At 39.9% G+C, this 16,648-nt stretch overlaps 1 protein-coding gene across 9 annotated transcripts in view; it reads left to right on the forward strand.

Moving 5' to 3' along the window:
* Positions 1-16,648, forward strand: part of GRIN1 (glutamate ionotropic receptor NMDA type subunit 1) — a 775,019-nt gene that overhangs the window by 688,385 nt on the left and 69,986 nt on the right. For 3 of the 9 annotated variants that reach the window (XM_069241305.1, XM_069241306.1, XM_069241310.1), the window contains one exon: positions 2,621-2,731. The exons of 5 other annotated variants lie outside the window; for them this stretch is intronic. In XM_069241305.1, coding sequence (XP_069097406.1) covers positions 2,621-2,731 — 111 coding nt within the window. Of the gene's footprint in view, positions 1-1,413; positions 1,464-2,620; positions 2,732-16,648 lie in introns of those variants that run through there. One more of the 9 variants, XM_069241314.1, reaches the window with a different exon arrangement.

Here is a 16,648-nt window from a genome sequence, read left to right on the forward strand (position 1 = left end):
GGTGCCCTTAATAACTCTTCGCTTGTAAATATTCCCAGAAGCCTCTCATCATTTAATTTCAGTGCTTGTCCATGAACAATTAAATCACCCATTGACTTTCTTCCATAGTTAATGATGAAACATGCATAATGATTTTGCATTGAAAAGCATCCTTACTGTGGGGGGCTCAGTTAAACATCTTAGATTTTATGAATGTTTCCATTCATGGTTGTCTTCATCCGAAAACTCTAACACATGCTTGTTACAGATACTCTAATGTATATTAATATTTGTTTTTTCAGTTTGAGCAAAAAAGTGTCAGTGCTGGTAACGTTACTCATTTCATTGGCGTAATATCTGACTGCACAGAAGGTCTGCGGTGGCGGCATTTGTTATTTTCCCATTTATCACCAATACATTGCAAGATACTGCGATGGGTATCACTCAGATAACTGTCAAAAGTACAGGCAATGGCACTCTCACCGGAGCTCGGTGTGGTCCATCGCATGCAACAAAATGTTATCATGGTGATATGGAGTCATCACAATATCTTGTGCTCTATTCACAATAAATGTGCAATTAACACGTATCACCTCCGTGGTTTAATCTGCTGTCAGTACATGCATCATGTTGCTACTTTACTGTTAAAAATGTTACATTGAAGAGCTAGAATGAAAATGAAAATATTACGCCAACACAAGCAAAAATCAACTCTGATACCTTTACAGCAAAAGTGCAGTTGCAATCTTCATAAGAGATTCCAAAAGATACGTGGTGTGTGCTCTTTCAATTAGTTGTGTAGCAAGGGTATCTTGGGCCCAAGAGCAAGTAAGGAAAAGGGCCATTTGACCTCTGGTTGATTGTAAAATATAGCATTAATGTGGTTCAATGGGTCCATCATGCCTCTGGCCCCTCGTGCCACAGCACCTTCTGCTCCATTCATAGCTACGACCCTTCTGTCACTTGTATTCTGCAAGCATCTTTCTGTGCTGAGAAATCCTGTCAAGTCCAAGATTTCACAGTGAATTCTAGGCAGTGTCTTTCCCATCGCAAATTTGGAATAATGCCAAAAAGTAGGAAAATATGGGTCCCCTTCTCTCAACAGGCTAAAGAGTGAAGCCTTTTAAAACCAATTGTGTTTTATGAAGCAATCGTGCCATAGTATAGCTTGCATTGCTTGCAAGGGGTGGTACCAAATGTGCCATCGATCTCCTAAACCTCCCCCGCTAATCCTGTGAACCAAGGCCTGTTGGCACAGAGCACAATAAGTACACCACCATTTTTCACTTGCCAATCTTCTAGAAAATAACTGCACTAGGTCAATGGATAAATAATATACTGACATGTCAAGTCCATAAGCATGCATGCTGTCCTGTGGCTATTAGCAGAGTATCCTGTCACAAAGCAGTTTTACAATGTGAGACCTTTCCACAGGTGGAAACGTCAGAAAACTAGAATCTGGTACATTGCTAGAAGGCAGGCAAGTGGAAAGATTTATTTGTTAAAACACAAATCTAGTTTTTGGGATCACATTTTTTCCATGGACATTTTTCCCTAAGATGCCATGGAACACAAAGCATTCCATTCCATTCATCTTGCTTCATTTCCCGTCCGTGCATGTGTGCCAGAAATCAAATGGATAAAATTTATCCCATCTGCGTGCTTAAACACCGGTGGAATAAATTTGTGTTATACCTGGATTTGGGTATAACAGCTGCAACTGCATTTTTCTTCTTTTACTTTTACCTCTTTATGATTTCATAACATTTCCTTTATGATGTCATAAAGTCAGAGCTTTGCTTACTCAGCTTCATATTGTTTTGTTGACTTTACTTTGAAAAATAAGGTAACGCTTTGCACAAATGCACCATTACAATTTTTGAATACATTTTTTACAGAATATCCATACAATGACCTCTCTTCTAATGCAGTCCTCTATCTAGACAAAGAGTCCTCTGCCATACTGAACATTGCTAGTGGTAGGCCTAGACAAAGCTTAAATCCTCATTATGACAATATAGGTAGGCCCTCTAGGCCTTACTAGCCTGCTTCCCGTTCATATTTTAGTAATTCACTCTAAAACACCCTAGACTCCATGTGAAACACTAACTATACCTCTGAACTGACTAAGGATTTTGGAGGCAGCTCCAATTCTTTCTAGTTAAGGCAGAGAAGAAATTGACTAAGCTAGATCTGAAACATGTAATTGGATTGTAATTTAAAAAGAAAAACACAATACTTTCCAAAAGTACACTGAACAATTTTATAATGTAATCAAAACATATTGAAATTTATTAGTTTTAAACTATGAAAATCTGGCTAAATAATACAAATCTTGTAGATGATAAATGTATTTTTAGAAACTTAAGATCAATTAGCTGGTCTGGACTCCTACACATTTTCCTAATTATAAATAGACAAAGGAAGGCATAGCAGATTTGTAGACCCTTTTGTGGTTACAAATTGAGAATTCAGTACACCAAAATGCCTTAAAATGGATGATTTTGGGGATGATGCTATTCCAATGAATACTTTTGCTTTCCTACCCACTAAAAATCACACAGGGCATGATTCAACAAATGCTAGGTTTAGCTTAAACAGACACACTAGAGATCTAATTGCTTATACATATTCATTTTAGGATAGAAAAAGTGGTAGAGCAGAACCTGACCCTAAAAAGAAAGGCTCTTTTAGGTCCATCACCTCCACCCTGGCCTCCAGCTTCAAGAGACGTAGGTCCTCGAAAGACACGGTAAGAATAAGAAGAAGAATTCTGCCCTTTTCCTTCCTTTCTTTCTTTCTCTTTTTCTCTATTTTTCTGTCTATTACTACCTCTCTCTTTCTTTTCTGTCATCCCATTGACTGCCAAAGCCCATTCAGACGCTGCAACTGCTCAGGCAGCATCTCATAGCCATGTTCGTCCACAGTCAGTCAGTCAGTCGGTCAGTCATCCAGTGTATCTGAAAGGATCTTCTTGACTCCTCTAGGAATAGAAGGAGTCTGTCTGTAATTTTTGTGACAGTTTTGATATGCTGTCAAGTTTTTTGACATAAAATTTTTGTTTTTTGTATTTTTTTTTGCTTACATTACTGGTGCCGGTCTTTAAAACCAATATTTTTTGTGTTTCTTTTTTTCATGTTCTTCTACTTGTCTTTCATCCAATGCCATTGTGGCACCATTTTCTTTAATTTGGGCATTGTTTCACATCACCAAGAGTCATGTTTGTGTCATATTTTGTATGTGTATTTTTTGTTTGTGGTTATGGCATTTTGCTGGAGAGGAGCAGAATGTTAATCCTTATCTGAAAACGAAATGGCATGCTCTGTTATATTCTCTTAAACTGTTCTAAAATGTTCTCATCGTTTTCGTAATAACAAGTAAGAATGACGCTGGGAAACCTTTATTTCACACTTCACATTATGAAAAACAATGGTAATTAAAAAATCATAAGATGATCAGAAAATCAGGTGGCACATTTCCTTTGCCCCTGACAAGTGCATTTGACCTGAAAGGCAGAAATCACACTTCCTGATAGATAATACATAAAATATAGCGACTATAAGAATGTACACTTCTTACGCTTAAACATACCTAGGGAAAAGGATCACTCATTTCAGGCCCAGATTTAAGTAAAATAATTATCATAATATACAGTTTATTTTTTCAAAGGAAAAAAAGAAAATAATAGCTTGCAAATATGAAGCCTATCTTAGACACTTGGGGCTAATTTAAATCTTGGCGGGTGAGTTATTCAGTCACAGCGGTGACAGATTTCCCATCCACCAAAATTTTAGTTCCGTAGGATATAATGAAAGTTATATTTCGGCTGACAGGAAATCCATCACCATTGTTACAGAGTAACTCGTCCACCAGATCTAAATCAGGCCCATAGTTTGACTAATAGTTTTCAAGACTAATTTTCCATAGTGCGACCTTCATCAATCATAATTCATAACCAATAAGCTCTGCCCACTGTTCTAGTGGGAATCTAGAACACTTTTCGTAAATTAGATTTATATTTAATTACACAAAAATTAAAAAGTCACTGAAAATATTGTTTCTTCTTTTTTTAGTGTAACTATGTATTCAGAGTTTGCCCCTGGTATAAGATCCTATTGCTTTAAGACCACTAAGACTCCGGCAACCACAGCGCTCTGAACGAGCCCAGTCATTTATTTCCATTTTCCCCTCAGCTATAGAGGAAAAAATTGCCTTTTTTTGGGGGGGGAAAGATACTATATTCTCATCTTGGTTTTTCCTATGAGGTTCCAAATTTTTGCTTTTGCGCAATTGTGCTAAATTTCAGCAAAATTATACACAATTACATGAAATTCTAAACTAGCATTTCTTAATATATACGTCAGCGTGAATTGGGCGGTCCTGTACATTTTTGATGCAAGCACACATTTTGCACACAAACTAAGTGCAAAAGGACACAAACAACAGTCAGTAGCGTTCTGTTGTTCCCATGTGTTTGCAGGTATTCTTTTTACCTAAAATTTCACATTTCATTGTAAATTTCTACTGCAAATGATAAGCAGTTATGTGAAGTGGTGTAATGGCATCATTTTGGAAATTTTGCGTACCAAATGTAATGCGAAATCACACATTACACAAATTATGCCGGCGTAATTTAAATTAATCCCAGTCCTCCCAGTTTTGCTACAGTCTCAGCAGCACTTTTTTGACATTATCCAAAAAGAATACATTTTCTCTGAGGACCCCCCCTTTAGCATTTATTCCTGTCATTGAAAAATGGACAGACACTGCAACTCTGAGCAGGCCATGCAGCCAAGATGACCCTTGTCAGTGTTGCTATCATTGTCACTGAAATAGCCAGTGTGGAGACTCTCTTTAAGATTGAGCAGCTGATTGATATGGCAATGGCACTTCAGCAACACCACTATATGCAGAACTGGCAACATTATGGAGAGAAAGCTAGCGAAGGAAGGTTTGTACTCACCACTGAAGCCCCAAATATGAAGGAGGAAAAACATAGATCTCTGTCTTCGGCCAAGTAACCTAGTGAATAATTGAACCTACTTTGATTTTCTGTTGTGACATCTTTAAATAATCAGCAGGGCTGTCTCTTAGATGATTGGTGTTAAACCTTTTGTGACAACTTATGTCTCCCATTTGTTGAGATCCCCTGTGGTGCTATGGGATTCAACAGCAGAAACTGCAATTCTGAGCAGGCCCATGTAGCCAGGATGACTCTTGTCAGTCTTGCAATCATTGTCATTGAAATATCCAATGTTGAGACTCTCTTTGAGATTGAGCAGCTGATTGATATGGCAATGGCACTTGACACATTGAGCATCACTTCTAATGCTTTATCCTCCCTCACACCTGCCTTATTAGAACATATTTCAAAATCCAGAACAAAGATTATCATATAAATGTGCCATGTGCATCCCACAGTCACCTGGCAGTTTTTATTGGCCACTCACTCACACATATAACGCACTATATAATTTAGACCAATGCCCACAATGAACTTACAATATGTGTATACACTGCTAAGTCCAGTTTGCATTTTACAAGAAGCCTGCTGCAATCAGCAGGTCTTGACACCACAATTAGCTCATAATATAATAGGCCACAGTCCTTACCAGCTCCAGATGCCAACCAAAATAAACTGACAAGTTCATCACCTCCAGAAGATGTCACTTGCTTCACAGAAATTACTAGAAGGACTACATTAATATTTGAAACATTAACACCCACAACAGCATCAAAAATAACATTTCATTATTGCCAGGCTTACTCAAGATGCAAATGCAAGCATTTTTTGACAACTGCTTCAAGTAGCACTCAAAGTCATGAGAAAACATACAAACCTCTCTTTGGTCTCCTTCCTTCATGAAGGAATGCCTCCTCCATATTCAGTAGTTGCATCTGCAGTTAAGGGTAAGCTACTACTATTACCTGGAACACCATCTGCTAGGAATCCAGACAAGGAAATTGCATGGTAGGCCAGATGAAAAAGAAGATCTACACACAACACGTGACAAATCCCTTTCCGGCACACCTTGACAACATGCTAAATGGTAGTGATGTTGGGAGAGTGGCAAGTAGCTTCCAGTTATCATTGATAACTCTTCAGTGGAGCTAGTTGACTAAGAGACCATAAATGTCATGCATGTCCCAGCTCTAATAAGGTTTTCCCATCTACGTTGACTGAACTTTTACCTGAAACACAGCAAAACATAGTTAATTTGCCCTTCTCTCAAAATACAAATTTTGGTGCACAGGAGCACAGAGAAATTTTAAGGATGAAAACAGAGTTACACATTGGGAGAAACTGGGTTGTTGGTTGACTAGGTTGTGATACCTGGTCAAGAAACAGCTACGGTCCCTTGCAAAGTGAACCACAAAAAATCACTAATTTAACCTGTGCTTAGCCCTGGGTAGCATGGCACAAAAAACAGCCAGCCTAAAGTTAGAGGAACTATGGGAAGTATTTATGCATCACGCAAATAGTACTAAAGTAAAAACACAACACAAGAAAAATCCCAAACCAATTTAGATACATAGAGCAAATTGTAATAAATGATCTGATACCAAAACCAACCTAATCCAATTAGTAGAACCAGAGTTACAAATTTGTGATGTTTAAGGTTCAAAGTAGCAAGTCCTCTTATTTGGAAAATGGCCACCTTGGCACTGTTAGCATGACAACCAAGGATCCAAGTGTGGATGGAGACCTCCTGGGAATCAAGATTTACTCAGGCTGGGTCCAGATGTGGGTTCAAGATGGTGTGAGTCTGTTATGTCCCTGTGGCTCTGAACAGGACGCCAGAACAACTAGCCCTTGGAGTCACTTCTGGAAGTCCTGGTGCAGGTGAAGATGCAGGGCTCCTCAGCAGGGCTGACCTCTGAAGGTTTAAGGCAGGCTCCAGACAGCAGTCTGGCAGAGTGTACAGCAGGTCACATCAATAGGCAGTCCTCTGAGAGTCCTTCCACAGATCCAGTGGTAAACTGAAGTGTGGGTCTGAAAGCCTTATTTTTATGCTCGGGTGCCCTGCTCTTCGAAGTTGGGAGAAGTCTCCAGAAGTCTCCAGAAGGGTTCTTTCCAGGAGTTTCCTGCCTTCCCTTCCCTAGCTTCTAGCTGGCTGCACTGACAATACAGTGTTGTTAAGCCTGCTGTATAGTAGCCATTCAGGCTCAGGTAATCCCACAATTGTATGACTGCCTGGAGGGAATTCAAAAGCCCTAACTGTCATTTACACCCAGTCATGTGACCTAAGACAGGCTGTCGGCACAGATGGATAGGGGCAGGACAATGCCAACTTTCTAAAACTTTTAATGATAAATCCAACTTTACTATTAAAGAGGGTTTATTATTACATTTATAGATATCAAACATGATATAGATACCGCCTCTGGTTTAGAAATTGCAGAGTATTAAATATAATATGGAATCTCCAATGTTATCCTATAGGAGGGGTAGGCCTCACAATAGTGAAAAACAAATTTGGGAGTTTATCACTACTGGGACATGTAAAACTAAAAAGTACATGCCCCACCTTTTAACTGCATAGCACCCTGTCCTATGGGCAACCTAGGGCTTATCTAAGGGGTGACCTTTGTAATAAAAGGGGAGTTTAAGGCTTGGCAAGGGGTTTTGAATGGCAAGTCAACATGGCGGTGGGCCACTGCCTTCAGGCTGCAATGGCAGACCTGGGACAAGTTTTAAGGTGCTATTTAGGTGAGTGGCACAATAAGTGCTGTAAGCCCACTGGTAACATTTATTGCACAGGCCTACAAGCCCTGGTGTATGGTATGCCACTCTACAAGGGGCTTACATGTAAATTAAACATGACAATTTGGTATGTGCCAATCAACCCATGTTTTAGGGTGACAGTACATGTACTTTAGAACTGGTTAGCAGTGTTAAAGTGCACAGAGTCCTAACACGAACATGTAAAAATCCAGAAAAGAGTAAGAGAAGTAAGGCAAAATGGTTGGGGGTGAACATGCAGGAAGGGCCATTTCCAACAGACATCCTAAGATTGGTGTGATTGGAGATCCTTGAAACCTTGCTTCAGATCAAATGCCCAAAGCAAATAGGGTTGTATGAGGTTCCCTGCTCCCAGTACTACATTAAAAAGTTACATGAGATTTCTAGATTGTTTACCCCCCCTCCAGGAAAATGATAATGATTGTCTCCTAATGCTGTGCTCCAGGGAAAATATCCAACTCCATCCCAAAATTCCTAGTGACTTCCTAACACCTCACCATTCAGCACTCAATAGGAGAGGATATGTTCCAAGTGTATTTTATCTTTGAGGGGCATTGCTACAGATTCCCTGATGATCAATATAGTTTCAAACAGAAACATCAGTGTGAGTGGCTGCAATTCATGCACATTGCCTTCAATTTAACCTACTTCAATATCAAAAGACAGCATCCATTCTATACATTCAGGAGTCAGTCAAAATTATTCTATTTGTCTATCAACAAGAAGAATATTATACAAGGCACTCTAATGAGTGCAACAAATACTGCCCAGAGCTTTAAGACCTCTTCTGGGCTTGATATTTGTCCATACATTATTGAGGAAAGATACTCTGAGTATACTGGTTGCACCAAAGTACTCCTGTTCAAAAAATGGTTGAGTCATAGAAGGAGAACAAGGCTAGGAAGTAAGAGATAAGAGAAGATGATGAGGACAGAGAACAGTAGTATGCACTCTCTTCCATTCCAAAATCCATAAATAAAGAACAGCCAGTAACAAAAGAGGCAAATCTGTAAAAAAGGGTGCCCATGCAACAGCCGTCTGAGAGGTGCTGCCCACCTCATCGCCACTTCAATTAACAAAGGAAAGGAATCAAATTCCTGCAAGAAAAACTCTTAGTAAATTAAATTGCCCTCCTGGTGAAGAATATTATCACACCCTTACTGAACTCTTCTACTTCAGCAGCCATCCTCGGAGATGACAACAGCTTTCCTGCAACTATCCTGACCTCTTGCCCACAATCACCTTCGCGGACACCACCACTGTCATGCGATCCATCTGCTCTGGAATCCCATTGTACCCCTGCCCTCACTTTACCTTCGCAAGAGGACTCAAGTCCATCAGCACCACACTCACCCTGATTGACTTCCTACCCATAGCTACCATCCTGGACCCCTGGAACCGCACCACTGCCATTACTGAAGAAATCCACTGCAGACCCATCCTGTCCTGCCAACTACTGACCCATCTCTCTACATCAATAGCCTGTGAAAGTCTTTGAGAAACTGATCAACAAGAGATAAGCCAACCACCTGGATGACGAGCATCTCATAGGCCTCTGCCAATCCAACAAGTCCACCTAATTAGGAATTTGTGCAACAGCCTTTCAGTGGATCAGCTTCTTCCTCGCAGGACGTCTGCAGAAAGTCAGCTTATCCCCTTAAACATCCAAAACCACATCTGATCTGCGGAGTCCCCCAGGAAAAATCACTGAGCCCCATGACCTTCAATATCTAAATGGCCCCACTCGCTAACATCGTATGAACCTTTGGAACCAATATCATCAAATATATGCCAGTGAGACACAACTCATCCTGTCTCTCTCCAAGGACACCGCCAACACCCAAACAGAATTAATTGAATACAAGGCCGTCATGGCCCTCTGCATGAAGTCCAACTGCCTCAAACTGAGCACAGGCAAGATGGAGGTAGCATCCTTGTAGGAAGACCTGACTGTATGGTCCTTAGAGTGGTGGCCATCAGTAGTTGGTCCTACTCCAATCCCTTCCAGGCTATCCAAGAACTTGGGAATTGTGGTCGACAAGAAACCATCAATGGCCAGCTCACACAACTCAGTCACCACCTCCTACTTTCACACCCTCAAGATCCTCAGGAAAATCTTCAGGTGGCATCCTCTCAATGCCTGATGAACAATCACCCAAGCACTCATCAACAGTAAGCTAAACTATGGACATGCTCTCTATATTGGAATTTCCACCCAACTCACCACGTTGCTGCAGATTATTCAGAATACAGCAGCTGGGCTCATACTCAACCTTCCTGCATTCACCCATATCTCTACGCACCTCAGAAAGCCCCACCGGCTCCTCATACACAAACGTGCTCACTTCAGAACACTCTCTCACACATATAACGCACTCCATATAGTTTAGGCCCCACTTACCTGAACAACTGTGTAAGCTTCCACAGCTCCACCAGACACCTCCACTCTGCAAAACTCATGCTCACCACTGTCCTCCACATGAGAAAAGTCAGAGCCAGCAGCTGCACCTTTTCATAACGGGTTCCTAAATCCTGGAATGTACTCCCTCTTCACATTTGGGCTGCCATCTCAGTCCTAGAATTCAGGAAGAAGCTGAACACCTGGCTCTTCAGTTAGGACACAGATTGGGTGGCAAGTAACCCCCTTTCTCATCAGCACCAAGATACCTTCCCAGGTGAGATTCAGGCTGAACAATTACATTTAACATAGCACAAAAACCAAACTACAGCACACACTGGGTAAGACTCATCGTGAGGGTGCCTCTTACATTGGCCTACTGTATTTGCTCAGAAGTAAAAAAAAGCTAGACTTCAGAAAGAGCTGAAGCTTAAAGCAAAGAAAGAGTAAACAAATTCGATAGTACACCTTACTACATTTTCAGTTTCATAGCCAACGGTTAGAAAGCCAAATTCAAACCACAGATGGGTAGCCAGTTCTGATATGCATATTTGTTGTGAGACGATAGAGAAAATATTCAACTAGACCAACTTGACAGATCCCAAAGTAGAGTTTGAAAAGAGACACCGCTAAATGTATTGGTCCTACCCTTCCTTTCTGGGACAAATCAGGCTCCTGCAAATGCTTAAACATCGAGAAAAGGAGATAACCCTAGAAGCAGACCATAATTTGAGAATTCTGATGTAAGGTAAATGTAATGTTATAGCCACAAATGTTCCCATGTTTGCAGGTCATTAACCTTAGGATAGTTTCCAGAAAAAGGTAATGTTATGGTTGAGGGATAATGCCAAACCAGGTTTGGCCTGGGCGACATCACAACAAGATGTTGGAAGGAATTCACATAACAGAATGAGTAGGAAGAAAGATTGTGTTCAGACTGGTTGTAGAAATGGCAATTGCTAGAAACTCTATGAAGAGTGAGGAGCTAGCACGAAATTATTTTGTTTGTAAAGATGTCATCGGTCCCTTTTCTTTGCCCCAGTACATAAAATTACCCAAATACTATGGAGCTTAGTCTATCTCCATTGAATCAGACGTTTTGAGTATGTACAAGTGCCCATAGTCACTATTATTTTCCTATTCTCTCCATTTGTATGTTTTTCCTCTTTGGTTTAATCTTTTTCATTTTACTCAACTTCTTAAAATATTAATCAAATTACTTTGAAAATGCCATTGGAGTTGTTTCTCTGGTATGCTCAAAAGACTTTGGTAGACAAAAGTGTTTTGAAAATCTCAAACTCAAAAAGCAGATGGCTTTGCACTGTAGACCAACTTCCGTATGCCATTTCAGGCATCGCACAGGAAGTATCTAAGATTCCAAGTTGGGGCTCAAGCATCAGAGGTAACAAGGCATTGTCATCTATCTACACCTGTATGATTAGGTAGAAGGGATTACTGCATGCTACCTATTCTAAAAATTATGAATGGCAATGAAGGTTTCATGATAAAGAAGAAAGACGTTCTTGCTTGATAATTCTACTAAACAAACCAAAGAAACAGGCTGGTCCAAATCATTGTATATGCTGCAGAGCTGGTAGTCTTAAGGAGTCAGAATTCACTTCCCTGTTGAACCACCACATGTTCACTTCCATTGAAAATAGAGCATCACTTTCTATATCTTAGAGGAAAAAATAATTGCAAAAATAATTTTAAAACAAGTGTTCCACGGTTTCACTGGACCACGAGGAATATTCTAAAGGCTATACATATGATCAACATTTATAATGAAAAATACAATTATAGATAAGCCACCTTTCCTTCCTTTATTGGAAGAGAAGTATAAATGACTTTTATAGTGTATCAAAGCAAAAACAAGTTTGGAAACAAAATAGAGCGAACACGTTCGATTCCGAGTGTTGGTCCTCCGTCCTACTTCCAAAATACTTGCAAAAAAGGTACGTGGGCTTCAGATTGCGCTACTGAAGGTCTCCTGCAATATAATTAAGACTCCCCTCCTAACAAATGAGGATAATGTTATCAAGTGCAGAATACAGTAGCTCTGAGACATCTTTAATTTTTACTATGAGTCCAATGAAAAACACAATTATAGATAAGCACTGATGCTCATATGCACAGCCAGGTCTGTCACATAAAAAAATCTGTTCGCTTTGATCATGGAGTTTTCCCCGTCATCCCATTCTAAAAGTTATAAATGGCAATGAAAATTTCATGATAGAGAAGAAAAGTGTTCTTGATGACAGTGGTACTATTCTGCAGTGCTCAATTTGAGACGGTGGCTGTAGGTGGTGGGGTGAACTGGCACTCATTTTTGGGGACCCGCACATATTTTTCCTCTTCAGACATTTTCCAAGAGCAAGAGAAGTAAAATCACAGAAAGTAGAAAGACAGAGGAAGAGAAAGACAGAACACCACCACAAAGGGAGAAAGCAGGAACAGAAAAGAGTGAGATAAAGGGGCAGGGAGTGTCTGATAGTGGAATAAAGAGGCCTGGGTTGGATTCAGGACTACGCAATCTTGGTATTTGGCCTGCTGATATTTAATATCACTGAACACAGGCTTCTCAACAGAACTTTGGGTACCAGCACTCATTCTTTCACAAATTAAGCACTGCTTCTCCATCAATGGTACCTTCATGTTGTTTGTTCATAAACAACCCACTAAAACCTCCCTATGGGGAAGCAATGATTGGTATGTTACAAATAGAACCAAAGAAACAGGCTGGTGCAAATTTTTTGTATATGCTGCCGAGATGGTAGTCTTAAAGAGTCAGAGTTCACTTCCCTGTTCAACCACTACATGTTAGCTTCCATTAAAAAAGGGAAATAATTTCTATATTTTAGATATATTTCTATATTTTAGAGAAAATAATTTCACTGGACCAGAAGAAATACCCTAAAGGTTATCCGTATGATCAGTATATTCACAATGAAAAACACAATTAAAGATAAGACACCTTACCTTTCTTTATTGGGAGAGAAGTCTAAATAAATTTTATAGCGTGTCAAAGCAAAAGCAAGCTTGGTAAAGGAAACACAGTAGAGCAAACACGTTCTATTCCGAGTGTTGGTCCCCCGCCCTGCTTTCAAAATATATGCAAAAAGGTAGGTAATCTTCAGGCTGTATTGACGTAGGCCTCCTGCATTACATCTAAAACACTCCTTCTAGCAAATGAAGACAATGCTATCAAGTGCAAAATCCAGTTGCTCTAAGACATATTTAATTTGTACTATGGGTACCGTGAACGGAGTCTGTTTGTTTGCATCATGCTGGTTTCATGTAGGTTGTCTAGAGGTTGGTAGTGGGTGGGGATCAGTGAAGTAGGTGATCATTATGAGGGTAGCACATAAATACCTTATGTTGGTTCAATCTAGTCTATTACGCCACAGATATTTGCATCATGTTCAGTATGAATGTTCTTCAATTGTCTACATTTGAGGCTCCCTCTCATGACTATCTATATTATGTTCTGGTTATGAGTCTCCTGCTTTGTTATACTGTAGTGGTGCCTCATTACTTGAGCGTTGGCCTTGGAGAGCCAATATAGCAAATGGTAGTCAGGTATTTTGTGAATAATATCAGGTTCACTGCTTAGGTGTATTGTCTGCTGTTCCTGTAATAAGTCTGAGGATTTATAAATCCGGATTACTTTGCTGTATAACTGTGTTTGTTCCTAAGGTGTCTGTACAGAGCTTTAAATATTTGTGTGACTAAATTGTCGCCATTTTGTGCTTTTGAGGCTGCAATTTAAAAGCCATTTGCCTTAGATTATGCGGACATCAAGTATCAACACTTGCACTCCCAGTGATTAATGTTTTATTTAGCACCATCATTGGTCTAAAGGACAAAAAGAAACAGATAGTAGTGTTCTGAAAACTACTTACTGACTCAGCAATCTACAGAGTGAAAGCTTGCACTTTAGGCACACCAACCATGCTATCTTTAGACAAGCTGTGCCTTACAACTGCATGAGTCCTCATAGAGCTCAGAAACCGTCAAGTAGACCCTTGAGGTAATCTCTAGATCACACTTTCCATGTGGTGTCATCAGCCAAAAGTGTTCAAAAGTGTTTCTGAACTCAGCATCATTTCTCAGTCTTGCAATTCCCTAATGCAGAGATTGAGGGCAAGGAATCTTTGATAGTATTGTCATCTTCCTGTCTGAGACAATACATGCTGGCGTATTAACCTACAATGTGTAATACAAGTGAACTATCTTCTCGTTCTCTGGCGATACGAACACCACCACTTGTCCATACTATGGCTACACAACAGTGCAATATTGAAGTTCTATATTTTTCCTGTGCTCATGTTTTTTTCTCTTTTGCCTCCAGCCCTCCCTCTTTCTTCAGTCTCTTCTGTTTTCCATTCATGTTTTCCACAGTCATTTCTCCAGTTCCCTGGCTCATTGCTCCGAATGCCCCTAGCATTGCTGCCATTGCCTGAGCTATTACTGCAGTGGATACAATCATAACTTTGGAAACACAACCATTGGTCAATTTGCCTTCACCCTACAAGCAATCCCCCACCAAGGTATTCGTTGCTTAATCCTGCATCTCTTCTGTCACTACTGATTCAGCTATGGAAGCTCCTCCCCTAGGTCCCTTTGTCCACTTGTTGCGCTAAGTAAAGGGAAAAAAACTCACTGTATCACATCTGTCCGACCTAAATCAAACATCCTCAAATAGAGCTTCCTGAATTGCATTTACATCTTTAGGTTTGTGAATGACCAGATATGTACCTAAGATACCTAGAAATTAACCCTAAAATACCTGGCGGGGGTTGCCAGGAATTTTCAATCTGTTGTAGAGGAAGGTAATTGGGTGAGAGAACTCTCCCCAGCTTCGATTGCAGGATTTCAAAGTCAAGAGTTCCTACACCCACAGATATTGTTTCACCTCTTGGTCAGTCAGATATTTCTGTAACAAACTCTTCTAAGGGCAGCTTTGCCCTCATGGATTGTAGAGAGTACTTTTATAAAAATCGATTGAGACACCAAGATGAGAGAAAACTCACTTTTCATGGCAAAAAGGTAAAATTGATTTTATCATATGTATTTTATTGAGAAAAAATTTCCCTTCCATACTATCATGATTGTTCTTTTTGTAGTGGCCCACAATTAACTGTCAGGTGTTCTCCACTCAAGTATGGTTGAAACACAGTATTCCTAAACATCTATTGATTGCTGATATTTAAGTGCAAGGTATTGGAGTATGGTTCGATCCCGCCAATGAAACCTGACCATACCATCTGTTTTGAAGAGCTTCTAATAATTTCCCCAATAATACATCTAACCCAGTTTAATTAACATGTGTACAAGATAATCTTGTGGCCTCCCGTTCAAAATGATAAACTCCTCATTCTGCTCCAAACATTGCGAAGCAAGACTTTTGCATTGTCAGTACTTGGATCTCATTCTGCTGGTCACATAGTTGTTTTTTTACTAGACCTGCCAGAGATTTTTGTCAAAATCTGAATTTCTCTCTGGCATTGGCAAAGAGCTTGATAGTGCGCACTAACTTAAGGCAAAACCTATTCAATCGTGCTGACTGAATTCATAGAGATATGTTACTGTCTGTAAATAAATACCATTTATATCATGGCGGACTAACACTCGCCTGTGTGTGCCCATACCAGAGCTCACATATGTTTCCCTCAAAAATCTTTTACATATTATCCCAAAATTAAGGCGCTTAGTTACTTCCTCCAGCTGGGACCCCTCTGTTTTCCCATCACTCCAACCTCTCCACGTCATTAATTTAAAACTTGGATCGTTTGGTAGACCAATCCTTGCTTCGGTATTCTCCAATAGGGACCTGTACAACAAGATCCATGGTGTTCGAAATCTTCGAACAGTGTTGCTGTTGTGTGTGTACAAATGACACACCAGGCATAAAAATGGAGCACAACCACATTTATTTCAAAATAGTCTCGCAAATCGTGTGTAGCAACTCCAATACTTGAGACAGAAAAGAAAGGGAATGAACAGGTACTTGAATTGCCACTCTCAACTATTCAGTACAGCAGTCTCTTTGTTAACACCACATTTAAAGTACACTTTTGGGAGAGCCCTAAAACAACATAAAAAACCCAGCAGCCAGCCTAGAAGTTCCTTGCTGCTAATCTAGATAATTCACTTTAAAACTATTGCAACTCTACCAGGAAGCCAGTGCCACTCTATGCAAAGTGGAGCAGCTCTTGTTCCGAGTGCCAAGAGTATACAATTCAAAGTGGAGAACCCATTCTAGGAAGTGCTGGCATCACTCTAGTAAAAGTACTTCAGATCTTTTAATAAGTAGAAGTAAAAGCATATTGAAAGAGCAGTACCCTTCTAGTCAATGTCAATTTAACTCCACCCTGAGTGCAACTGCCCTTCTAGAATGAGTAATACTACTTTTCAATGCAAATGAAGAACAATACAAACAATAATAAAAGTAATAATAAAAATAATAATAAAAGTAATATTACAACAATACATTATTATCATCATATTGTTATTGTTATTAATGT

This window comes from Pleurodeles waltl, chromosome 6, assembly GCF_031143425.1.
Source record: "Pleurodeles waltl isolate 20211129_DDA chromosome 6, aPleWal1.hap1.20221129, whole genome shotgun sequence".
Classification (NCBI taxonomy): domain Eukaryota; kingdom Metazoa; phylum Chordata; class Amphibia; order Caudata; family Salamandridae; genus Pleurodeles; species Pleurodeles waltl.